Raw genomic sequence first — 26,653 nt, 5'->3', positions numbered from 1 at the left:
TATTGATTTAACTCAGCAGCTTTTACAATCAAATGTCTCTCTGCAGTTAACAATCCCAAAGACAATATAATCCAGACTCTCTGTGTGATTTCCATCTTTACGTGCCTTATTTTTTATATTACTTTTACTGTCTCTTTAAAGACTTTATTTTTAAAACTATTTCTTTATTTAACTGCCTATATTTATTTTCTTCTCTTTTCCAAGCCTACATACATTTTTACACACATTGTAAACCATTTAACGTCTTATTCCATCTGAATCTGCCTTGTTGTGAATCTATAATCCTTCTCTGACCAGGAGAGATTTTTAACCTGCTAAACTGTGTTCTTGGAACTGAAGCAGCAGCCTTGGCTCCTGATTCCACTCATTTTAGCTTTTCAACATGGTAGAGGTAATTCACCTCCAGCTCTGGGCCATGTGGACCATCTGCTCTCGGAAACAGTGGGTCTAGGCCTCCATTAAAGCAGTGTGTAGCCCAGAAACCTCTTTTTTTAATTAATATGAAAGCTATATCTGTCACACAGTGTGCTGTGCGACTTGGAGATGCCATTGTGTAACATGGCCTGAATCTGCCATCTTGCACTCAAGCCGCCCGCATGAGACATGAAGCAGGAACCTGTTTTTGGCTTTGTTTAGAATCGCTTATTAAGTAGTCTCAGATTTTAGGTGGAAACTCGAGCTGTTGGATGCCATTTGTAGCTGAAAGTTTTCCTGGTCCCGCCTGGCACCCGCAGCCCTGTAGTTCCGCAGCTGCTCAGACCCAAGTAAACACACACAGGTTTATATCATTTTTAAACTATATATAAACATAGTATGCTATATTTAGCTATGCTAACTTTAAATTTTTTTAATTTTTTCACTTTAAAAGATAATGCTGTTTTTGCTGCCCCAAAGCATTTTGCCCTAAAGGAGACAAAGCCTATAGTATATGTTAAACTAAAAAAATCTAGAAACTAATCAATGGAAAGGGCTTGCTGTTCCTCTAACACTGAAGCAAGGTTATGCTTATGTCTTTCCAGAAAATAAAATCCCAGATAGCTCCTGATTTGATGAATCTGGACAGGACAGTTTCCCAGAGACCACCAGGCCAATGAGATAGATAGCAAATCCATTGAAAGGAGATGTCCCAATAGGAAGAGTAAGCTGATAACTTGGGAAGACATCAAAACTTTAACTCACCAAACTGAGACTTTGGGAAACAACAAGAACATTATTCTACTGAACCAAAAATGATGCTGTTATGTTTACTAACTGTATTTCATATTAATTATCAGCTTGTCAATAGGGAATCCAATTTTTTTTTTGGTCAGGGGGCATAAAAGACACAATTGTAATAGGAGGAAGTACAATGTTGTTTTGCCATGCTAAGAATTATTTTTATCCTTTAATACCAGTTGTCTGGATAAAAGATGGTACACAATTATTTAGTCACATTAATGAGGGATATTTTCTTTGGACTAATCTAACTGATCGGTCCAATTGCAAGAATACAGATTTTAGCATAATTAACTACTCTTTAGAAAATTTTGATAGTACAAATTATAATTGTATGAAAGTTAAAAGGGGAATACCTGATGCATTGATTACTAAAGTTGATATTATTGTACCTAAAATAGTGCTACCTATTGCCAATAGTCTAGAAAATAACCTCTGCCTTCATTTGACGCATAGCAGTCAATAAGAACAATCTTTTTGTATCAGAGGAGTCATGTGTATTCCTGGGCTCTTAAAAAGAAATTTATGCGATGTAGGAGTTACTCATATTCACTGGGCACAAATAACAGAGAACAAAATAAAATCCACCTACATCCATACTCATGGGGCTTTCCCTGATATTCCCTTCCATGGCATTTCTCTATCACATTGCTTATACTTTAAAGGTATTTATATCCATACTTATTGCAGTTCTACCTCTAACCACACCCTTCCATCTGGTAAACATGCCTTTGGGATGGACCTTTGTTTGTGTGTGGAAATGCTACTTACAATGCCCTTCCCGCAGTTATAAAGATTTGTGCAGCACAGACCATATTACACCAATTTTGCTCAGTAAATCGACAGAGTTAAGAGAGCTCTCTCTGAAAATTGTGGTGACTCTTTACATCTACTGGATCCTGTAATGGTTGCAGCCACAATGGCTCTTTTATTGCCAGTCCCAGGAATGTTTACAGGATTACAAAAAAAGTTCTCAAAAATGGCCTGTATGGTTAGTAAAACTACTAATATTACAGCAAAATATTAGCAGAAAATAATCAAGAAATGGATGAGGGCTGGAGAGATGGGTCAGAGGTTAAGAACACTGGTCGTTCTTCCAGAGGTCCTGAGTTCAATTCCCAGCAGCTACATGGTAGTTCACAACCATCTGTAATGAGATCTGGCGCCCTCTTCTGGCCTGCAGGGATACATGTAGGCAGAACACTGTATACATAATAAATCTTTTAAAAAAAGAGAGAGAGATGGATGAATTGAAGAGCACAGTTTTACAGCACAGAGCTACTATAGATTATTTGTTGCTCAAGCATAATTTTGATTGCCAACAATTTCCTGGTATGTGTGCTTTGATGTGTCAGATTTTTCTCATACTATTGATGGTCAAATTAATGATTTATATAAAGAGATAGACAAAAATCTCTCAAATAACCTTTAAATGGCCATCATATTTAAGATGACTTTCCCCTTTCCTTGGTCCCTTGTTACTTATTCTTATAATTCTCTTGTGCTTGGTTATATTAATTAGACTACCTGTAAGCACCCACACTTACTTACCAGGCCAAGGTCACCTGATATGGCTTTGAGGAATGAACCCAAGTCAGTTGGAGGACCCACATCAAAACTTAAGCTTATTATTGAGTGTAATGATTATGTCCTTAATTACGTCACCAGCCTGTGACGGCATCCCAGCCTAAAAAGCAGGTATGCCCTCTCTGTGCCCTCTCTTTCCGCACTCTCTCCTTCCGTATTCTCCCCCTCCACACAGTCTCTCTCTCTCTCTCTCTCTCTCTCTCTCTCTCTCTCTCTCTCTCTCTCCCCCCCCCCCGCCCCCGCGCCAATAAAGCTCTAGAAAGGTAACCATGGCTTGTGATTCTTCCGCCACCGCAACATCTAGTGCTCTAATCCGTGGATGTGTCTGCCGGGGGCGGCAGCCAGCCGGGAGCGCTGACGCTTAACCAACATTGAGAGGAATCAGACTTTTTATACTTTTATCAGAAACACAATATAATGTCAATTGCCAGGTTGCCAGGATTAATATAGCTGTCTTGCCAGGATACAATGAAATCTGCAAGCTACATAGGGGACATTAATGCCTAAGACCAATCGTCCTGTCAAGCTCCCATGCTTCCTTGACTTCTGAGGGACATACAAAGAAACACAAAGCAGCCTCAATGCTTCACTGCCTGAGGAATGTGCCAGTTTCTCTTGAACGGGAAGGCACACAGTGCCAAGGAGCCAAGGACTCTAATCTGAAAAACTTCCAATACATTCCTCTCAGGGCAGCTAGGCCAGGACAACCTCATAGTTCCCTGCAACTACCCATAGAGGTGATTCATTCAGTCATGGCTTCTGTTACAGTCACTATTTTTTCTTTTAAAAAAATAGGGAGATGTAGAAGGGCACAAGGTCCTTGTGCTCACAGATAAGCACTAGAGAAACCAGAAATGTTAAACACACAAGCTTCACTCCTCAATAGAAGAGATTTACACCAATTTTCCACCTAGAAGGCCTGAAGTGGACATAGTTTAAAAATCTGGTGATCTTTTGTTATTCTGTTGGATCAGGCCACACCTGAATCCCCCAGACTACTATGTTTATCTCAAATTCTTCCTCCCTAGACCTTTATCTAGAGCACTGCTCTTAAGTCAACAGAACACATCCTTAGGGGAGATGTTACATGTACTTTATAGGCTGCTAACCTCTATTCTGTCTTGGTCAGAGGCCACACCAGATCCTAGTCCCTTAAGCTATAGAACCTATCTTCATGGTAGATGTTACATGTACTTTGCAAAAGAGTTTCGATGTAGTCACACATTAAGCTTTATTGTACACGTAGGACTGGAATAATTGTTACCAGAGAAATTTTTCCAAAATTATACTTTGCTTAAATATGTCTAATGTAAACTGCCTGGTGGTCAAACTCCAGAAGTTTAAACCAGCCTGGCTTACTAAGTCATGTCAAACCTGATTTACTTCTTGCTTCTCATGGTTTATTTCTCTGCTGACCATAGTATTTGCAGGGACCCCCACACATGTCCTCTGTAATAATGGAACACTTGAGTCCATATAAGTCAGAAAGATTAGATTTATGAAGCTCATGGTTCTAGAGAGTGGGAGCTGGCCTCTGGTGAGGGCTTTCCTCTTGCATTACAACATGGTGGACAGCATGCCACAAGTAGACATGCAAGCTCATGTCTCCTTTCCTCTGCTTGTAAAACCACTAATAACATCATGGGAAGGCCCATATCCTCACCACCTCATCTAATCCTAATTACCTCTTAAAGGTCCTACCTCTAAACACCATCAACATATGAACTTGGTGGTTAAATTTGCAATACATGAATTTGTGGCAGAGGGAAAGGGAGACACATTCAAACCACAGATGTCCCACAACAGGGTCTTACAACTTAATTATCTATGATAATCACATTTGGATTTACTTCGGAGAGGAGGATGGGCATCGAAGACACTCCATATGGAGTTTATCTTCACCTTGGCAAAGATAGCCATTCAGGCAAGAAACTGTTCTTGCCTGGACTGCTTTATTGACTGGACATGCAAGACCCATGGAAAAATCCAGCGCTGTCAGGAGCAGACATGTCTCACTGTCCAGAACATCTAAATTTTTAAAACATTTTAAATGCCATATTTTGTAGGTCTTTGAAGTGTTTGAAGACTACCTATCTATCTGAAATATATCTGTGTATACCTAGAAGACTTAATTAACATGGCTACAAATGTGATTATCATAGATGACTAATTATTAGTCTATTTTTTAATTATCCATTACAATTTTAAATGCGTTACATAAACATAATACCTCAAACAAGAATAGAAATATATATAAAGTATAACAAAATTGAGTTTAAACTTGTATCAATAAACTAAAATCTATAGCAATATAAAACATTTTAAACAAGTTGTTACTCTTTAAAAGTAGGTTCATTAATCTCCCCTTTCATCCTATCATATCTATATCACAGGTATTTGGAGAACAACCTCAGGCAGCATCTCAATTCCTCTCCCCTCTCTTTCCCTAAACCTGCCCCTTCAAAGCCGCCAAGGGCCTTCCCTCAGGCCCATCTGTTTCTTCTCCTTTTAGTACTGGAATCAGATATCTCCCTTAGCCATATTCAAGGACTAACAGGAATAACAGTCCAAAACACCACATAATAAGTCTCCTGAATTAAGGTAAATTCTGAATGGAGACACTACCTAGGTCAGGTGGACCTTAAGTAATAGCTTCACACAATTTAGCTCGGACCCTCTTTTCTTACAGCCTTACTAACTTTATAGACCTCTAACTCCTTACCTAACCACTTCTAGGAATATTTAGATAACCTTATGCACTGACAGCTATGCACAGCCAGAACCCCAGTTCAAGCCTCCCTGTAATTATCGTCATTGGCAGCATTTGGCCAGGTCCATCCCCAGATGGAGGAAAGTACTTTATCAGAGATACCTCTGTACTCTCTAAGAATAGACTTAAGTGATTAGACTACCTATTTGAGAAGGCTTGGCAGATGTGCTAATTAAGCTTAACTTTCTCCTTTCCAAAGTCTTATCTCTAGTTTTAGATCCATCCTTAACAATTAACTCAGAACTAAAGGGTTCCAACTTATAGGTACATCTCTCTGTGATGGAAGTTGCCTAGCCAAGTTGTCCAGTGACAGAGCACACTTGCCAGAAACAGCAGGAGCAGAGATAGCTTGGAGAGAAGGATAAAAGGGATAAAAAGGCAGTTTTATTTTCAGAGAAGGACTTAGAGGGATAAGGAGATGGCGAGGAAGAGGGGAGTGGAGAACTTGAGGATGGAGAACCGAGAAGGATAAGGAGGATTTTGACCAGAGAGAACATGTGGACAAGATGGAAGATGAGGAAGAGTCAGATGGGGGAGTACTAGCTGGGTAAGAACTAGATGAGAAGGACCTAGATGAGGCAGAATTAAGACAAGAGAATTAAGATAGAACTTAGAGGGAACAGTAGATAAATATAGAGAGAAATCAGGCAAGAAAGGAGCTAGGCACAAGAACAGAACTGAAGCTGTGTAGATAGGATTTTATCCCAAAGGAATAAAGTAGACAGACAAAGAGCTTGGTATACTTAGATTCTTTTCCCAAAAATAATTCTCGCCATTTGTAGTTTCTCTTCTGAGCCCCTGGGAAGAATATTATTAAGGCTGGTCCTTTTAATATTATACAAGAACACAGAGGTTGACATATCTGCAGGGCCCCTGTGAATGGACCTGTGAAATACTCAGGAGAGTGTGGGGGCTGAGGTGAGTGTGGCCTCAAAAAGGCTGAGAACACTGTGACCAAGCAGAGGTGCAGGGCAAGCAGGTATGACCAGAAAAAGAGTGTGAGAAGAATCGCCCTGCAAGAATGCAGGGAAGTGTCAGGGTCTTCAGTGGGAAGGAAGGGATCCCATCCACCCCATGACAGAAATTGGTAAGGGAACTGTAGGACTTGAGTGAGATGTCAAAACAGAACAGGTAGCTCCCATGTCCAAAGAAAGTCAATGGACTTACCTGTTACCTGCAGCATCACCCTAGGCTTGGAGAGGGCAGTGGGAGTCAGTAGGTCTAGGCCACGTCATTTCTCCACCAGGCTTAGGAGTTCTCAGTTGCCAGAGTTGGTGAGGCTGGACCTCCATGGCATGGCATAGAGGACGAGCCTGCAAGGGGACATTCCAATTTCCAGTGCCCAGGCTATCAGCAGACAGGGCACAGCCTCTTGGGCGGCTGGAGATCAGGGCAATACTGTGACCAGTTGCCCTGCTTGTCACATTTAAAGCCAGTTTTTGGCAGAGTTGACTTGGGCTGAGCTCCAGCAGGATGGAGCCTCATGGCCGACTTCCCTTGTACCCCTTGTGGGGACCCTGGTGGCCTCAGAGCAGCTGCTAAGGCTTGGGCTTGAAGCGTATTCTGTTGCAGCCTTGTCTGTCAGTTAACTCGGCTGTCATTCTAGAGCATTAAAAACTTCAGGAGCCATTTTCACCAATTCCTGTAGGGGAGTTTGGGGATCCTCCTCAGCCTTTTTTTCTAGTATCTGGCACTGACTGAGAAGAAGAAGATCGAGTATAAGAAGAAACCGGGGAAGATTTGGGGCATTAGGCTAGTGTGTAGGCTGAAGCATAGGGAGATAGGGGGGAGTAATGGGGGGAAGGGAGGATAAGGAGGGTAAATAGGAGGAATTTGGTCTTAGATTTGTGGCCCTGGAGGAGGGGGGTAGGTAGGTAGAGTTTGGGTAAAGTGGGGGATGTGTCAGTTTCTCCAGCAGTGAATGGACTGGTGCTGTGAAACATTGGCTCCTGTAGGGAGGGCGGGAATGCAGAACCCAAAAACTGTGGACGTAGGGCAGTTCTGTCCAATTATATCAGCCCCAATTTGAATAGATTTTGTAAAAGACCCTGCAGGGGCATTTGAATATGTTGATATTTTAATTGTACTGAAATGTGATTTTATTTGTATGTTAATAAATAAAGTTGCATGGAGGTCAGAGCTAATAGCAAGCCATAGCAGAAACTGGGCAGTGGTGGTGCACGCCTTTAGTCCCAGCTCTTGGGAGGCAGAGCTAGGTAGATCTCTGTGTTCAAGGATACAGCCAGCATGGAGACACATGCCTTTAATCTCAACACCAACCATAGAAGACCTGGAGGTCTGTACAGACAGGCAGTGATGAGGAGGTCATGTGGTTGGGTTTACAACCAATGAGAAGGCAGAATAGAAAGTCTATTAAAAAAAGACAAACAGACAGGAAGTAGCTCTCTTGCTGAAGAGGACAACAGCAGCAGTGAAGGGTAAGGTTTTTAGCTCTGACCTCTTGGGCTTTCATCTCTGCATTGGCTCTGTGTTTCTTATTTAACAAGACCGTTCATCTACATTTTGGGGTCAGGCTTTGAATGGCAAGTGTTGTTTCTCAAGTCTATGCTGGGGATCCAAAGCTTAGCACAATGAGTCCACTGTGGAAAGTCTTGGATCAAAAAAATAGGGGGTTGGGGGAAATTCCCTTCAATGGAACATCTTCTAGAAAAGGGATCCCATGGAACAAAGGCAGCCCTCTGCTCCGGAATGGGTTGGGGTGGAGCAAAGGCAGCCCTGTGCTCTGTAACAGGTCAGGGACCTGGTGTAGCAGGAATCTTAAAAGTTCTTATTAATAAAATCAAACCTGAGCCAGGTATTGGGATGAATGCTGAATGATCAGAGAAGCAAAACAAGCCATAGCTACCTCACCTTGCCAATTCCTCAGCTGATCCTGTTTCCTCAGACTGGATGCCTCTCAGCTGAACTGTGCTGCTCAAAAGCCTAAAAGCTTAACCAGCCTAGTTCCTGGTCCTCACGCCTTATATACCTTTTGTGAGACCAAAATGAGCCATCTTAGAAATAAGACCAAAATGCCTTCACCCAAAAACTAAGGCCTAATATTTCTCCTTCTAGGAATAGGCCAATAGTTACTGAAACAAGTCAGTTCAGATTCCAGAAACCAGGAAGTATAAAAGTACAGAATCACAAGATAGTCACGAGGTAATGCCTGCCGGACTATGGAATGTCTTCTCCCTGGTTTCCAGGGTAACTGACCATAAAAATGCCCCCACCTGAGGGCAGCCAATGAGAAATGGTGGCGGGCAACCACTCCCTTAGAAGTAATTTCTAGAAGTCCCTAGAAGCGAGCCAATCAGAATTGTACCTGTGCTAGCACCCCTAAATGATGTAACCTTGTGATTTTTCCCTTTAAAAACTGAGCTTGCAGACAGGTGGGCACTTCCTCCAGCCTCCACTGCGTTGGATGTATTGGACGAAGTCCCTGCCTAGGCTTGTATTGGATATCCAGAATTAAACCTTGCTTTTGCATTCCGGCATGCTCGTCTTTGGTAGTCTCTCTGGGGGTCACGATCTGGGCACAACACTTTCTGCTTTCTGCCATCACTTCTTGGGATTAAAGGCGTGAGTCACCATGCCTGGCTGTTTCCAGTGTGGCTTTAAACTCACAGAGATCCAAATGGATCTCTGCCTCCCAAATGATAGGATTAAAGGCGTATGTGCCACCATTTTCTGGCCTCTATATCTAGTGGCTGTTCTGTTCTCTGACCCCAGATAAGTTTATTAGGGTACACAATATTTTGGGGAACACAATATCACCACAGCCTGGAGCAGCTGCATCTCTGGCAAGACACCCCGAAAAATGAAGAAACCCTGGGCCTCCTAGGCAAGGACTTGGAAAGGGCAACTTACCCAGCCAAGAGCCAATCTTAGTCTAGCGGAGAGCAGGTGTGGAGGAGAGGGGTATTTTCCCACCAAGTGGCCCTGGGCCAGTGGGGAAAAAAATCAACCCCCTAGGTGGAACCTCCAAATGATAAGTTTTAGGCCTCCCTGAAGGCCTCTCCACCATCACAACAAACCAAATCAGACCAAATCAGGAAAAGCCCAGGTTTAATGGGTAAAGCACTCCTCGGCGATTCCCTGGCCCTGCAGAGAGGAGACTGAATGCAAGATCGGAAGAACCTCGAGTCTGTTTTTGGGGATGCGCTTATATACCCTGCGGGAGTGGTCTTGAGCCTCTCTGGGGGAGGAGCTGTGTTTGGTGGGCTTTGAAGAGGCAGGTTTAGGAAAAGAGATAGGGGAGGGGAGTTGAGGTGGATCTTCCACCAGACTCCTTCCAAACATTCCAGACTCTTTGGGTATAGGGATGCCAGGGTGCCAGAGGTTGAGGTGAAGCTCCCATCCAAACAACTGTGACTATATGGAAAATTCTCAGAAATCAATTCTTAAAAAGAGAACTTTTTTTTTATAAAGAAGACTAATAAATTCTTCTTTTTTGTTTTTGTTTGTTTTTTAGACAGGGTCTATCATGTAAGCCATGGTTGTCCTAGAACTCACTGTATAGACCAGGCTGGCCCCAAACTCAGCAGAGATCCACCTGCCTTTGCATCCCAAGTGCTGGGACTAAAAGTATGTTCCACCATGCCAAGCTTATAAATTCCTGTCTTTAACTAAATTTGAGTTGGACTTTGTGTGTGACACAATCGAATGAGCCATTTATTCACATTACCACATTAAATGTTTATCGAATGGCTAACTTTTGCCAGTAGCTGGTGTATACAATGATGATCCATCAGCAAATAAAACAAGGATCTTATTTTCAAAGTTGGTGATAAGATACGCAAAAAGTTAAAGGAGGAAGGAAAATGAGTACCAGCTTAGTAGAGAAGAAAGTGCCTTTGAGAAGATAATCTTACCAGAGGAGGATTTGGCCACGGGTTTCTCTGAGGGAAGAGGTACAGGCAGTGAGGGTGCAAGGGTCTCAAGGCTGGAATACAGCTGTGTCTGAGGCAAGTAAGGGGCTGCTGTGGCTGAAGTGCAAAGAAGCAGAGAAGATCCCATAGCTTCTTACAGTCCTCTAAATGACTGACAAGCAGAGAAACACCAAAGTCTTTGAGCGGAGAAATGACCTGACAGTGCTGATTCTTAGTTCTTCCCAGTTCCTGAGCGCTCTTATCAACTCTACCCAAGCTGTACGGTCTTTGGTATTTATTTATTCATTTTAAAATACCTCTATATCTCTTTCAATTGTTCTTTCCTCTTTCTGAGAACTCCTGCCAGTCATAGGACTAACCCTCACAATAACTTGTTCAGGCTGGCCTCAAACTCACAGTGTAAATGAGAATGACTCTGAACTCCTGAACTTTGTGCCTACACCTCTGAAGGGCTGGGACTACGTGGGTGGGCTCCAATTCTGGCTGCCTTTCAGCAACTCTTGGGACACTTCTCCATCCTGTGCACACAGCTTTCCAGCCTACTAGAAGCTTGCTTTGTATACAAATCATTACCTGTTAAAAAGGACAGGTCAGGGTTATGTAAATGTTCATGCTCCACCCTCCAGTGTGTCCACCAATCAAGCAGAGGAAGGCACTCCGGGCCAGCTGGAGTCTCTGATTGTCACACTCCTTCCACTTTGATCTACTACCAACACTAAATCAGAGGTGAGAAATTAACTTTCTCTTTCACGAAGCAGATCTGCTATCACTCCGGCTGTGTGGGGAGCTATATCTTTAGTGAGTATTCCATTTTTTCTCCTGTGTAAGACTTCCTGCAGTGATGCAGGCTTGCTTTATAATATATGTTCAGCAAAAAAAAAAAAAAAAAAAAAAAAAAATCCAGAAAATGCTCTGTGAAGCCATGGATGGCAAAGGCGGTTCAGAACTTCTCAACTGCCGTGGGAACACAGCTGAGGAATTAGTCGGGGAGGAGCATTCACAGCAGGCTGCAGGCAGAGCAGCTGAGTTTTCAGCTTGGGCTTTTTGGGGAGGCTTGAGTTTTTAATATTGTGTACCTGTGCTTACAATGATAAAATGTGAGATGGAAGAGCCCTCTGCCCTGCCATTTACATAGACCTAAAGCTATATTTCAGATCAGACTTTAAAGACTTCCAAAAGCCCATCTGGCCAGCCAGTGGAGCCTTGCTTGGAATTTTTCTTAACAACATTTCTGTGACTTGGTGTAAAATCCAAATTTACTGTGCAGAAGAGATCTTTTCTTTCATCCGCAAGGGATTTTATGAACCTGGAAAATAGGCTTTGTAAGATGCTGAGATCATTGAAAAGACAGGAACTGACTGAGCCTTATTGGGAAGAAAGAATATTATGGCTTTGATGAGGGGGTGTTGATATTTCTTTTTGGTTAAAAAAAATGGTTAAATTCCAACTGACTGGTCAATTTTCTGTTCTTTTTTTTAATGTGAATTTTTTAATGTTCATTTGAAAAAAGTTCCTTTTGAAAAATCTATTTGTTGATAATTTCATACATGTGTAATGTGTTTTGATCATATTCACCCTCTATTATCTCTCCCACCCCCTCCTGCTCCTGCTGAGCCCCGCTACTCCCCAGCAAGCCCCCCACTTCATGTCTACTTTGTACCCAGTGAGTTTAATGAAGGTTCTTGCATGAGCATGGGTGAGTGGCTGGCTGTTTGCTGGAACCTGAGGAACTTACCAGTGGCTGCATCAATGTATATATGAGAGATTCTGAATGAAGGAGAACTTTGTATGGGGCTAGGGAGAAACCACACTGAACATTGATTCTGTTTGCTATCACCACAGTTAGTATACTGTGTTCATCTCCAGTGTAAACATTTGCATGGCTGCTTAATAGTTTGTAAACTTCCGTGTGGAGGGGGCAGACCTGGCCTTGTCATGTTCACGGATGTATTCTCAGCATTTGATATAAACCTGTCTCAGGTATCTGGTGGATAAATGGACATACTGTTCAGTTGGGTAAATGTATGTTGGAAGGGGGTGTGTTTCTCTGGGGTGTGGGATAAATTAATGCAAAACGCTTAGCACAGTGCAGCCACTCACTTGCCGTATCTCAGCAAAAATGGTGCATCCCTGAAGAGACCTTCCAAAATAACCTTTTTTCCTTCTTGTTATCCATTTTCCTTTTCATGTAACAACACATTCATTTGTTACCACACTTACATGTGCCAGTCCATGACAGTAGGGAAGACTTTGTCTCTTTCATCCCCTCATATATTGCCTATATCTGCAACATTTCAAACTTTCAGTCAGTATTTATGGAGTAAATAAATGAACCAATTCTTGACCTTTGTTTCAATTGGACCAGGAAATGTTTATTATACTTCTTAACTATTCTAAAATAGCATTTGTATTGGGAGAAAGAATCAATTCTCTTGAAGAATTGGTTCCAATTTTTCATTTGAATTGCAAAATAATAAGGACAACTCAAGTGATCATCAATTGGGAACTAGCAGCTGTTTGGTACAATGCAATGTAGCCATGTTTTTTAAAGATAGAGGAAAGAGCTCTGTGTGCTTGTATGAAGAGGCCTCTAAAACCACATTAGTGAGAGTGAATTGGGTGTGTGGAGTGGTGAGAATTTAGGACCTGTTGGGTACAGCTGGTGGAGAAACGAGAGTCATATTTGGGATACCAAGGAGCACAGTGTCTCCTGGGAGGTAAGACTGGGATTAAATACAAAACCTTCAAGACAGGAAGTAGGCATTTTTCAATGTGTGTTCTTTATGGTTTTTGAACCATTTGAAGGTATTATACCAAAAAGTAAAAACCAAGATGAGTTTGCTTTTAAGAACTCAGTGCTAAGTGCCTGCTTTAGTCGAAACTTTCAGTCTTCAGCACTGGGGGTGGGGGTGGGGGGGTTGGTAAAATTGAAAGAACTTGATCCTAATTCTGTTAGGAAGTTGGAGTACAGCCAAGAGGGCAAGTAGTTACTCGCCAGCACACAGGCCAGTCCTGCTGCTTTCTTGCTACCTGGCCCTGATGCCAAATAGAACATTTGAGACCTTGAGGACTTCACCCCAGGGGAACAGCCTTGTTGCCTCTGTTCTAAGAGAAGGCTGCTCTTTCAGGCTTGGATTTCTGTCATCGCTTTTTTCTTTTTTTTTTTCAATTCCATTGATCCACCTGATTTTTTTTTTTTTTCAATACAGTTCAGTTCTATATATCAGCCACGGATTCCCTTGTTCTCCCCCCTCCAACTCCCCCACCTTCCCCCCAGCCCACCCCCTATTCCCACCTCCTTCAGGGCAAAGCCTCCCCCACGGACTGAGATCAACCTGGTAGACTCAGTCCAGGCAGGTCCAGTTCCCTCCTCCCAGGCCGAACCAAGCGACCTTGCATAGGCCCCGGGTTTCAAACAGCCAACTCATGGAATGAGCACAGGACCCGGTCCCACTGCCTGGATGCCTCCCAAACAGATCAAGCCAATCAACTGTCTCACCCATTCAGAGGGCCTGATCCAGTTGGGGACCCCTCAGCCATTGGTTCATAGTTCATGTATTTCCATTCATTTGGCTATTTGTCCCTGTGCTTTATTCAACCTTGGTCTCAACAATTCTCACTCATATAAACCCTCCTCTTTCTCGCTAATTGGACTCCCAGAGCTCTACCTGGGGCCTAGTCATGGATCTCTGCATCCAGATCCCTTACATCTGTTAGGTCAGAGAAAGTTCTGGGCAGTGCTTTCCCAACTCTGAACCTGTAGAAAAGTCTTACCTTGAGAAATTTCCTCCTTCAGTTTTCCTTTTAGTATTTTTTTGTGAGTTCAGTTCTGAGCTGTTAGCCAGACAGATCCTCAGCATATTCTGCAACAAGAGAAAAGCATTATGTCACCTCTGACTAGTGCACAGTGATCCCAGCCACACTTGCCTATCAAGCACTTGAAAAACAACTACTGTAACCAACGGACTGGTTTTTCTTTTGTTTTATTTCCATGTTTGCATTAGTTCTTAGAGAATTTCATACAGTGTGTTTTGATTATTTTTACCATCACCTGCCACTCCTCCCAGATCTACGAGGAACCTGTTTTCTGGACACAGCAGGGCAGGCGCACATATGAACTCTCTCAGTGGTTGAAACAGCATGTATAAGACCAGCTCAAAAATCCCAGCGTGGAGAAAGGAGGTGGGCACAAGGTTCCAAGCCTTAGCTGAGGAGTTATTAGCAGTGAACTGATTTTAAAACTGTACTTATACTAACATAAACTGCCTCATGTAGATGATGCAGGTAGTCACATAGCTCTGGTTAAAGCAGTAGAGGCACCTCTTGGGCTATCTATAACCCTGTAGTTAAAAATTCTTCCTTCTGAAAAAGCCATTTATTCACAATTTATTTTATTTTATTTTATTTTTTGGTTTTTCAAGACAGGGTTTCTCTGTGTAGTTTTGGTGCCTGTCCTAGATCTTGCACTGTAGACCAGGCTGGCCTCGAACTCACAGAGATACACTTGGCTCTGCCTTCCAAGTGGTGCATTAAAAGTGTGCACCACTGCCACCTCGCTCACAAATTTTTTTAAAAAAAATTTTTTTCTTTACTTTTTATTTTTATACATACTTTTTGAGACAGGCTTTCACTATATAAACCAGGCTGGCTTTGAACTCACAGAAATCTGCTTGCCTCTGTTTAGCAAGTTTTGGGGCTAAAGGCTAACCAATTATTTTTTAATTGATTTTAATTTCAATTGGATCAAAAAACTGGATCCAAAACACATATACTAGGAGTCAAATGTGGTTATAACTCCCAGGGACAGGAGCATGAGTGTGACAGTCAAGGCCCTGGTCCTCACCGAATTTACAATCTAATGCCATGAGCTGACTACAGCCATGAGCTTATCCAGCCTGCTGCCCATTTTAACAACTGTGTGAACTAACAATGGCTTTCACATTTTTAAATAGTTGGGGAAGAAAAGTGGAACAATACTTGATAACACATGAAAATTGCATGAAATTCAAGTTTTAGTGTTCAGTGATAAGGTATTTGGAAGTATCTGACCATGTTTATTTATTTATGTATTACCAACATCTGTGGCAGAGTCAAGTATCACAACACAGACAATATGGTCCATAAAGCCCAACATTTACCAACCCTTGTTTTATCGAAAAGCAGTAGGCTAGGTGCCATGAGGAACATTTGCATTGTTGAATTCAATCTTTGTTAAACATACTTTTCTGTCAGAGGTTCTATCATTCTCTTTACTAATAAAATGTAAACTGAGATTCATAGTGGTTCATTATTCAAATAGAGTCACAATTACTGAGTGGTAAATAGAACTATTCCATGATTGTATGACTCAGTAGGCAATGGACTTAGCCAACACCCTAAAGACCATTGTTTCTCTCACCTGAACGTAGAAACTTGTTGCCTGGAAAATCTTGTTAAAAGATTGAGATCCACTAATTCAACAGATCTTTAGTGGGACCCCAAGACTATGCATTTCTGACAAGCTTCCAAGTGGTGTTGACGGTTCATAGATCCCAGGCTCTGAATGAGTGACTCTCAACTTGGGTCATGCATTACAACTCTGAGGAAATTTTTTAAAGCAGCATAGGCCCACTCCCCCAAATGCTGACTTATTGGCCATTGATCCAGGCCTTCAAGTTTTTATAAAAAGCTTTCCTAATGATTTAATGCATAGATAAGATATCAAGTCACTGCTTTGCTGGAATCCTGTTGGCCCAAAGTAAAACCATTACAATGAGAATCCAAAGACCCAAGTTTGAGCCCTGACACAATAGGGTAAAGGCTGATGCTTCCTCTGTTTGAGGTTCATTTTCTTTGAAGGTGAAAAAGAAGGAGACCCAAGCTGGATGACCTCTTGGAAGGCTCAGACAAAGAGGTAAGACATGAGGGGTGCCTGGGTTTCGAATGTATCCAGTGCATTAGCATGATGCCCAACCACCAGGTCCATGGAGGTTAAAGCTTACCCGATATCTGCTATCTTGTCCTGTTTGGACACTTTATCATTACAGAAACAATTCCACATAGCCAGGCTGCCCTATCACACAGCTAGAATCACAGTCAAAAGTACGCTTTAATGATTATGAGAGTAGTATCTGTTTTATTGCAGGAAAATTATGGGAATTATAAGGAGGAGAAACTCAGTCACAATCCCTGGAACACTAAAATTGTATTTTTAATAGCCTCCGCCAAGTAAATGACATTGTGATCAAATGACTTCCCACAGAAGCAAGGGCGAGTAGGTGGCTGGGAAGAACCTCCCAACAGAAGCCCTGTTATTATATCTCCAAGCCTGGACTCGATGGTAGTGTGGGCTTCTATTGGGAGCATGGGAACTGCAGCCTGTAAACCAGACAGACCCTAAACACAGACAGTGCTTTCAGGCCAAGCTGGTACTAGACTACTCTTAGTTTCCTCATCTGTAGATAATCTGTGGTGTTTTGATGTGACTTTTGATATGACATTAGAGTATAAGCCTCTGTATAGTCACAAAAAGTTAAGAAATGCATGTAGAAAACAATAGTGTGGGGTAATCAGGAGAATGGACTGGGCCCAGACAGTTATGGACTTGAATCCAGCCCATGGCTCTTACTATTTTCTCTATCTGTAGACATGGATAATAACTACATACTTTGCAGGGTTTCTCTAAGGATTTAATGACAAAGAATACATAAAGCATCAAAGCACAATGTTTGGCACATAGAGATGCCCAGAAAATGATGGTGAGTGGGTAAAGATGAATAATTATGATAAAACTTAGGTGCTTTGGGGGTCTTACTACTCTGCAAACAAAACTAAATGCATGTCATTTTTGCTTGTTTTTTTAGCTGGATTAGTCTGCATGGAAATCCCAAGTGCTAAAACATCCACCAACACTGATGCTAGTTAGCACTTGTCACCATGGTGATGCTACTTCATGCTAAGTGTTTTCAGCGTCTAGCAATTACTGGTCCTGTGAGAGTCTTGTATAAAGAGTATAGAACAGCAACCCCTCAGAACTTTTCTAACTACGAGTCCATGAAGCAGGACTTCAAAATAGAGATTCCAGAGTACTTCAATTTTGCAAAAGATGTCCTGGACCAATGGAGCAGTGTGGAAAAGGTACAGCGCCAACGCCAGTCAGACCATCAGTACAAGTGATCATAGCCCCAGGGGTGGTTAGCAATGGCTGTAGCGAGTTCTGCTGCAATGAAGGGGTCATCAGTGGAAGTCAGTAGTTGCTACTGACATCTAAGGATAGAGGGGCACTTCTGAAGTGCGGAACAGCCCCAGAACAAGAACTTATCAGGCCTACAAGGCCATCACGGCTGCTTGAGAAAGCCTATGCTATATTAATGGACCCTTTTTAGTTTTTTTCTCCCAGTTTTAAACAAAGAGGAGTAAAAAGTGATTTCAAGAGTCAAAATGGAAAGAAACAAAGTATAGCTACATCCCTGGGGGGATGACGGGATGTAAGAATTCTAACTTTTGAGAAAAAAAAATAATCATGATAAATGAGAAAGGACTAGTCCCAAAAAAACCTGACATGGCTTCCAGTATGTAGAAATAAGAACCTTTGAGTGATTTGTACTTACTCCATGTACATCCTAATAAATAATTTGTGAGTTTCTGAAGAGAATATGTTTCATTAAGTCAGCTGAAATATAATTTAACTGTATAGCAGCCTCTAAATCCATGATTGCTGTGCTTTCCTCAGGCTGGAAAGAGACTTTCCAACCCAGCCTTCTGGTGGATAGATGGAAATGGAGGAGAAGTGAGGTGGAGTTTTGAAGAACTTGGATCTTTATCCAGGAAACTTGCCAACATACTCACAGAAGCCTGTTCCTTGCAAAGGGGAGACAGAGTAATGGTGCTTCTGCCCAAGATCCCGGAGTGGTGGCTTGCAAATGTGGCCTGTCTGCGAACAGGTTGGTGATATTCACACTCCTGATCCCATATCCACACATTTAAGTAACCAGGAGACATTTACCTGGGTACAGTTCGCTGTCTGGCAGCATTTCATAACTCTGCTCCAAGGGTCATACATAGGTGCATCTTAGAAGGCTACAGCCATTTCCTCAACATTCCTTTAATCTCTCCACCATTAGACTTCATGACCCTATCGTGGTTAATGTTTTTTTGTTAACATTTGTGGTCATTCCCATCTCCTGACTTTTCTGCATACTGTTTGCTATGCTTGGAATATCTTTCCCTCAAAACTAAGTCCATAGCCAACTCTTATTTCACTTTCAAGTGTCAGGTGTCAAGATTTTTGGTTTTGGTTTTGGTTTGTTTTTAAAGATGTAATTACTTAATGTGTATGAGTGTTTTCCCTGCATGTGTGTCTGTGTGTTATGTGCATGCCTGGTGCCTTCAGAGGCCAGAAGAGGATGTCATCAGATCCCTGGATGATGTGAACCACCATATGGGTGCTGGGAATAGAACCTGGGTCTTCTGCAAGAGCAGCCAGTGCTCCTAACCTCTGGGCCATCTCTCTAGCTTTCTCACTTTTCAGTTTAATGTTATCTTCTCAGACAACCGTACCCTGATGTCTCAACCTGGATGGTATCTTCTTTAGGCATCTGTTATAGTTACTGTTCTATTGCTGGAAGAGACACTATGACCAAGGCAATTTATGAAGGAAATGCGTTTAATTGGTGGCTTGCTTACAGCTCTAGAAGCTAGTCCATTTCCATTATGGTGGAAAACAGGCATGGTGCTGGAGCAATAGCTGGGAGCTTACATCTGATCCACAGCAGGAAGCAGAGAGAAGAGGCAAGACTGGGTCTGGCATGTTTGAAACCTCAGATCACACCCCCACTGAAACACTGCCTGCAACAAGGCCACACTCCTCTAACAAGACCACACCTCCTGATCCTTCCTGGATAGTCCACCAACTGGGAACCAAATATTCATTGGTCTGTGGGGGCCATTCTCATTCAAACCACCACAGCACCCTAGAGTAATATATATGACTATTTAAACTTTTGAGGCATAGTATTTGTCTACATGTAACCTGCAGTTCCCATGGGTTAGGTATGCCCCTAAAAGTTCATTAACATAGCATGTCTAGAACCTTCAGTGATTAGCATATAGTAAATGTTCAGTAAAATATTTGTTGAATTAATGTTCTGATTGTGGCAATATATCACTATATCAAGTGGCCACTCTTTTATTAGAGGATAGCTAGTATATTCATTTCATATACAGATATGAATTATACATTGGAAAAGCAGAGCCTATTTTCAAACAGTATTTTACAAAATGAGTGCACTCATGAACACTGCTTAAGCTCAATTTCTTAGTAGAGCACTGTTTAACTGGCAGGATCAGGTATACATTCATACTACAACAATAAAGGAAGGCAACTGAATGGCTGCTGGAGAATCTTAGAGAGGGAAAACAGTACAGAAGGAGCAAGGGGGTTTTGTAGGCAGACTAGCCAGGAGCCTCTTCCTCTGTTTGTCCTGAAGCCCCTGCACCTCTTGTCTGTCTGCATCTTTCCTGCATTGCCTCTTCACTCCTCTTGGATAACATTCCTCTCCAATTGGGCTGTGTGCAGCTTTGATTGCTATTCAGATGCTTCAGGCTCCAGATCCTGTGTGACCCATCTGGTAATCCACTCAGCATCTTAAGTGTTTAGGCAAAATCTGATTGGTACAACTTTAGGATAAGCCAGTTAGAATAGGTCAGAGGCAACTTTTCCTGATTCTAACGTGATTCCTGGGGCTCTCCATAGGAAGGAAGGTAAATTATCTTGATGGATTTGAGAGAGAGAATGAATCATAAATCCAATAGTCTTAAGAATGTTAGTGTTAGTGGTACATAGTCATTTGTTTTCCTGGTCATTTTTCCCATAGAGGCTAGGGAAATGACCCAGGGCTGAAGAGTGCTTTGCTGCTTAGCTGTGAAGACCTGAGCTTTGGATCCCAGTACCTAGCTCAGGCATTTCACAAATACCTGGAACTCTAACTTCAAATGATGTAATGTCCTCTTCTGGCCTCTGCAGGCATCTGAACATATATGTACATATACTCATAAAGACATGGACACGTGCACACATGCACACATGCACACATGCACACATGCACATTAAAAGAAACCCTCAAAGCCAGGCATGGTGGTGTACATCTTTAATCCCAGCACTCAGGAGGCAGAGGTGGGTGGATCTCTGTGAGTTCAAGGCCAGCCTGGTATACAAAGAGAGCTCCAGGACAGCCAAGGCTGTTATACAGAGAAATCATGTCTCAAAAAACCACACACACACACACACACACACACACACACACACACACACACACACACACACAGAGCTAGTTGTAAATGGATTTTTCTTTGGGCCGCCAGCTCACAAATAATGACATGGAGACTTATTACTATTTATAAGAGGTCAGCCTAAGCTTAGACTTGTTTCTAACTAGCTTTTATAACTTAAATTAACCCATATTTTTTAATTTATGTTCTTCTATGTGCTCGTTACATCATCTCCATTATGCCCATCCTGGTTATTCCACATCTTGTGCCTGGTGACTTTTCCTTTCTTCTTTCCAGAGCTCTCTGTCCTCAGAAGTCCCACCTAATCTCTTCCTGCCTAGCTAATGGCCATTCAGCTCTTTATTAAACCAATCACAGTGAGACATCTTCACATAGTGTAAAGGAATATTCCACAACAGCTAGTTGAAAATTGAAGTCTTAACTCAATAGGACTTGTATATTGCTTAGGATTCTATACATAGATGATAACAAGATAAAGAAGGCAAAGATATGGTTAATACATCAGTCTGGATAAGGCCTGTGACTATGGGACAGAGAGAAGGACGGGGAGTAGGAAGCTTCAACATATTGTTAAATTCCGTTTCTTACAAAGAGTGCCATATATTGCTTATTTGTAAGTTGGAAACAGAAGGTGTCCATATATTTTTTTCTATTTTCACTTTCATATGTGGTATGCTTTGCAAATTTAGAGAAGTGTAATCATAAGGCGACTTTAAAGGAATTTTTGCTTCCACTGTTTGTGTGTATGGGTTTTTTTTTTTTTTGTGTGTGTGTGTGTGTGTGTGGTGTACATTCGTGTATAGGTGCCATGTGCCATGTGGAAATCACACAGCTTTCAAGAGTCTGTTCTTTCCTTCTACCATGGGATGTGGGGATTAAACTCAGGTTGGCATGCTTGAATGGCAAGCACTTTTACCCAATGAACCATCTCTCTGGCCCATAAGGAATTTTAAAGCATTTAAGAACTATTAGACAGCAGAGTAGTCCAATGAATTTTAATGTGCTTTCAGAACAAGGACAGTACTTGGCAATGAAGAAGAGCAATGCTCACCTACAGTTCTAAAAGTGTGACGTTGGCCCAGTGGCATAGGTATCCCTGGGAATTTGTCAGAAACAAATTTTGAACACCTTCTGAATCTAAAACTCTGGGATGCAGCCTAGAAATCCATGTTTTCACATAGATTTCAGGGGTTCTGATTTACATATCACTTGAGAAGGGTAAAAAACATCCAGAGGTAAATGCCATTTACCGTCTCTTGAAGATTGGGGGCTAAAAATGGTGTAGTCCAGAAGACAGCTGTATGACAAATACATAAGTAGGTATGTAAGCAGATAGATGACAGATTCCTTTTTTAAGGATTTATATTGTGTGTGTGTGTGTGTGTGTGTGTGTGTGTGTGTGCATGTGCACAAGGGCTGGAGTTACACGAGCCCTGTGAGATGCCTGATGTGGGTGCTAGGAACTAACTCAGGTCCTCTGCAAGAGCAATGGGTGCTCTTCATCACTGAGCAATCTTTCCAGCTCAGGCGATAGATTCTTTTATTTTCAAATTAATTATTTTTTTATTTTTAATTGGTTTTTTTAATATATTGTATTAGTCAGGGTTCTCTAGAGAAACATAACTGTTAGGATGGATACAAATGTTCATATATATTCATATACATGGGATTTACTAGAGTGGTTTACAGGTTATGGTCTGACTATTGCAACAATAGCTGTCTCTCAATAGAAAGTCCAAGAATTCAGTAGTTGTTCGGCCCAAAAGGCTGAGTGTCTCAGCTGGTCGTCAGTATACATCAAAATCCTGAAGAAGTAGGCTCTAATGCCAGTGAAGGAATGGACTTGCCAGCAAGAGTGAGGGCAAGCAGGAAAAAAGCGAGCTTTCTTCTTCCATGTCCTTTATATAGGCTGCCACCACAAGGTGTGACCCAGATTAAGGGTGGATCTTCCCACCTCAAAAGATCCATATTTGGGGTGAGTCTTCCTATTTCAAATGATTTAATAAGAAAAAAAATCCCTCACAGGTGTACCCAGCCACTTGGGTTTTAGTTAATTCTGGATGTAGTCAAGTTGACAACCAAGAATAGCCATTACATACATTTTAATTAAAACGTAATTACATTACTTTCCCTCTTTCCTTTCCCCCCTCCAGCCCCTCCCATATCTCCTCCCTCCAATGCTTCCCACACCCCTCCCCAACTCTCAAGTTGATGGCCTCTTTAGTGTTACATATATGTATAGATAGATGCACAACCGTATAATGCAGCCTGCTGAGTCCTTTGTTTTGTCTGTGACTATATGGTTTCAGAGCTGACCACTTTGTATTGGATAACAATTTGGGTGTTCATTCCTGGGAGGGGCTAATTCTCCCACTCTTAGCAGTCATTAGTTGCCTGTAGCTCTTTGTCTAGGGGTGGGAGTTGATGAGACTTCTCCCCTTCCACATTAGCAAATCTATTCAGGCAAAATATCCATTCATTCTTTGAAAAAAATAAACCTAGGAGTTCAGATGTATTAAATTTTATTCTAAACTCATTACATGCTTTAACTCATTTAATCCTGGAATAATCCTATAAGGGATGTACTTTTATAATCCCAATTTTACAGATGCAGAAACAGGCTTACAGAGGTGAAGGGCTTATTGGAGGATGAAATTTAGGGGTGTCTGGCTCCTGGACACCTACACACTACACTTTACATTGTAATTGACTACAGGCGAGAGGAGGCCACAGAAAATATGCATACCTCAAGAAAACTAAAACAATCAGTGCATTGTAAGAGGCACTAGACTGGAGTGGTTACATATACAGCTCTGGAGTCCAGCAGCAGATTTGGATTCCTGTAATTTCACTTGTTATTCATAAGCTATGAGACATGCTATGAATAGCTGTTTACACTGGAGATGTTTGGGCAGGGACTGAATGAGTTAAATATACAAAATAGAATAATACCCAGCACTCGAGCCCAACAACCAATACTGAATATCATTTTTCAATTAAAATTCTTTCAATCTCAATGTTATGGGTGATCTTCAAACACAAGAAAATCACTCAACATTTAATGCTCTCTTGTTAGGGCAAAAGGATCATAGACTTGGAGACCTCTTCAAAGGCAAAAATCAGAACAATGAAAGACAAATAGATATCTTCCCTAGTTAATTCACTAACTCATTCTGAGACACAGAACGTGAATGTACTAGCTACGGTATCCTAACTATTATAATAGAGGTTAACCTTGCTTTTAAACATTATTCCTTTTCTATTCCTTTAGGGACAGTTTTAATCCCAGGAACCACTCAGCTGACCCAGAAAGACATCCTCTACAGACTACAGTCTTCAAAAGCCAAGTGCATTATTACTGATGATGCTTTAGCCCCAGCAGTAGATACTGTGGCAGCTAAATGTGAAAATCTCAGCTCCAAACTAATTGTGTCTCAGCACTCCAGAGAAGGGTGGGGGAACCTCAAGGAGATGATGAAGTGAGTAGCTTCAATTTTAGACCAGTGCCCTACAAAGAAAGGCAATAATGAAAAAAGTATCCAATTCAGTAGATGTGAGGTAAATGCACATGAAAACAATAATTAACAAGAATAATCAGTGATCATCACAGAACTAACAGTGCCAAGCTTTAAAGTAAGAAAGAGTCTGGTTGACATTTTTAAAAAGCATTCCCCGAGATGGAGAATGGTGTACAAGAGGCTTATTAGGGAGTTCTCTTGTGAAACAAGGGAAGGATGTAGGATTGAGCAGAGGAAGAAATTAATTTTCTATGTATTCCCTATGAAGCTCTCAGCTAACACACTGGGAATCCTGGCCTTGAATGGATTCTTAGGGCTGTGAAAATCTACAGTAGGTGACCTTGCTCCTACACACCCACAGTGATCATCAGTTTGGGATGGGGGCTGTCCCCAGCAGACTTATGATTGTGAAGGCAGCCACTCACATCAGACAAGTCAGAGGACAGAGACAGAGTTAGCTTTATCTCAGGACTGAATTCAAGTTATTGATTCATATGCTGAAGAGGCCCAGGCAGACGGGTTTTCAAATCCTCCTCAGAGGTCACAGTCAGGCCTAGAAACACTGTAGATTGTTTTTTGCAGATATGCCAGTGACAACCATACCTGCGTGAACACGAAGCACAATGAGATGATGTCCATTTACTTCACCAGTGGGACAACTGGGCCTCCTAAGATGATCGGACACACCCACAGCAGTTTTGGTTTAGGATTATCTGTCAATGGAAGGTACTTCCACAGAGTGATTTGTGGACTGGCCCTTTAAATTTGTTTTCCAACAAATTATACATTTTTGTAAATTTATACATTTAAATTTCTACATAGATTTATGTGCATGCAATTCCTATCAGTTTAACAAATTTATACAACAAGGCTATTTGTATTCCAGGTTCTGGCTGGATTTGACAGACTCGGACGTGATGTGGAATACTTCAGACACAGGCTGGGCAAAGTCTGCATGGAGTAGTGTTTTTTCTCCATGGAACCAAGGAGCATGTGTGTTTGTACACTATTTGCCCCGTTTTGAGTCAGCTTCCATCTTTCAAGTAAGGCAGACTAGAGGAGGTTTATGGTTAGAGATGTGTTAGCATTAGTGGTGTCACTGATGGGACGGGTAACTAAAGTAAATGCAGAGCTCTACATCTGCAGAGTCCGCAAAGACAGGAAAAGATCGGAATACTTTAACATGAAAAGAAACAGTTTCACATTGTGCTGTGCCTCCAACAGACTGAAATAGTTCAGTTGAGACACTTTGCTCTTTCTGAACTGCAGACCCTCTCTGAGTTCCCCATCACCGTCTTCTGTTCTGCGCCAACTGCCTACCGGATGCTCGTACAGAATGGTACAACCAGGTAAGACATGTTGGTAAACGGATGCTCAGTCAGCAGAAAGAGGAGGAAGGGAAGCTAGGAAATGAAACACTTGTCTGTCCAAACCACAGATCCGACTAGTCGGTATAGGATTTAACGGGTTTTTTTTTTCTTCTCTTCCTTCTTTGCTTTATTGCTGACATTTTAAAGATGGTTGCTGTGTCCAAAGCAGGCTCCCATTAACATGGAGAGGAAAGGGAAGATTAGACCATGTCTAGAGCTCTAAATGCAGTGGTTATGATAAAAAGGGGGAGGGTATTTAATCTTTGGGGTGACAGCTATTACCTGAGCTGAGATAGTAGACAGGTTGCTCCTTTTTGCAAATTCTCCCAGAAAACAGAAGTGAGAATGTATGCTGTAAATCTACTGTGATTCCATTTGAAATGCTTGGTTGTTGCTCTGAAAAGAAGACACTGTCACTGTGCTCACAGCTCAGCACTTCTGGTCTCCTGTGTTGATACAAAGCACAGCTCTTGCTCCAAAGAGAGTAAGACATAGTTTGTTCTGAGCCAAATACTACTGACTATGGGTCAGGGACATGGATTCTGATGACCTTGAATGACATGTTTCACTGTGGAAGCAATTACATGAACTTTCATAGTCACCGAACAAAAGGAAGACATGAAGCAATGCCTTTGCCCAATACATTGGTGACGGCATCAGGTTGGCAGCCTACAGGAGAGCTGGAAGGGGACCTCTTCTGTAGGTTTCTGATGTTATAATAGTCTCAGTTTTAGAGTTTGTGTAAACCAGTGGTCCTCTAAGTTTAACAATATATTTTAAAATGTTTACCTAATAAAATGAGGGTAAGATTAGGTACACAGATTGGTAATAAGTGATTATAGAGTGCCAAGAATAATTTTGGCCCTCTATCTCATCACAGTCATGAAGTGCTGCCCCTCAGCCTGTGAGATCTTCATAGAGAACTTCAGTTCACAACTGTGAGGTGCTTTTTAATTGATGATTTAAAATAACATTATAGAGCTGGGTGTAGTGGTACACTTAATCCCAGCACTTGGGAGGCAGAAGCCAAGT

General features: G+C 41.8%; 1 protein-coding gene across 4 annotated transcripts in view; it reads left to right on the top strand.

The window, feature by feature from the left end:
- Positions 1-11,021: 11,021 nt before the first annotated feature.
- Positions 11,022-26,653, top strand: part of Acsm3 (acyl-CoA synthetase medium chain family member 3) — a 27,331-nt gene continuing 11,699 nt past the window's right edge. The window contains exons 1-9 of one of the 4 annotated variants that reach the window (XM_059267946.1): positions 11,022-11,190; positions 16,303-16,357; positions 17,118-17,201; positions 17,307-17,580; positions 18,176-18,386; positions 24,005-24,212; positions 24,834-24,977; positions 25,138-25,294; positions 25,521-25,600. In XM_059267946.1, coding sequence (XP_059123929.1) covers positions 17,380-17,580; positions 18,176-18,386; positions 24,005-24,212; positions 24,834-24,977; positions 25,138-25,294; positions 25,521-25,600 — 1,001 coding nt within the window. In that variant the 5' untranslated portion in view covers positions 11,022-11,190; positions 16,303-16,357; positions 17,118-17,201; positions 17,307-17,379. Of the gene's footprint in view, positions 11,263-16,302; positions 16,358-17,117; positions 17,202-17,306; positions 17,581-18,175; positions 18,387-24,004; positions 24,213-24,833; positions 24,978-25,137; positions 25,295-25,520; positions 25,601-26,653 lie in introns of all 4 variants that reach the window. The other 3 variants (XM_059267937.1, XM_059267964.1, XM_059267955.1) reach the window with 3 other exon arrangements.

Source organism: Peromyscus eremicus, chromosome 1, assembly GCF_949786415.1.
Source record: "Peromyscus eremicus chromosome 1, PerEre_H2_v1, whole genome shotgun sequence".
Lineage (NCBI taxonomy): Eukaryota > Metazoa > Chordata > Mammalia > Rodentia > Cricetidae > Peromyscus > Peromyscus eremicus.
This window is presented reverse-complemented; position numbering and strand designations above follow the sequence as displayed.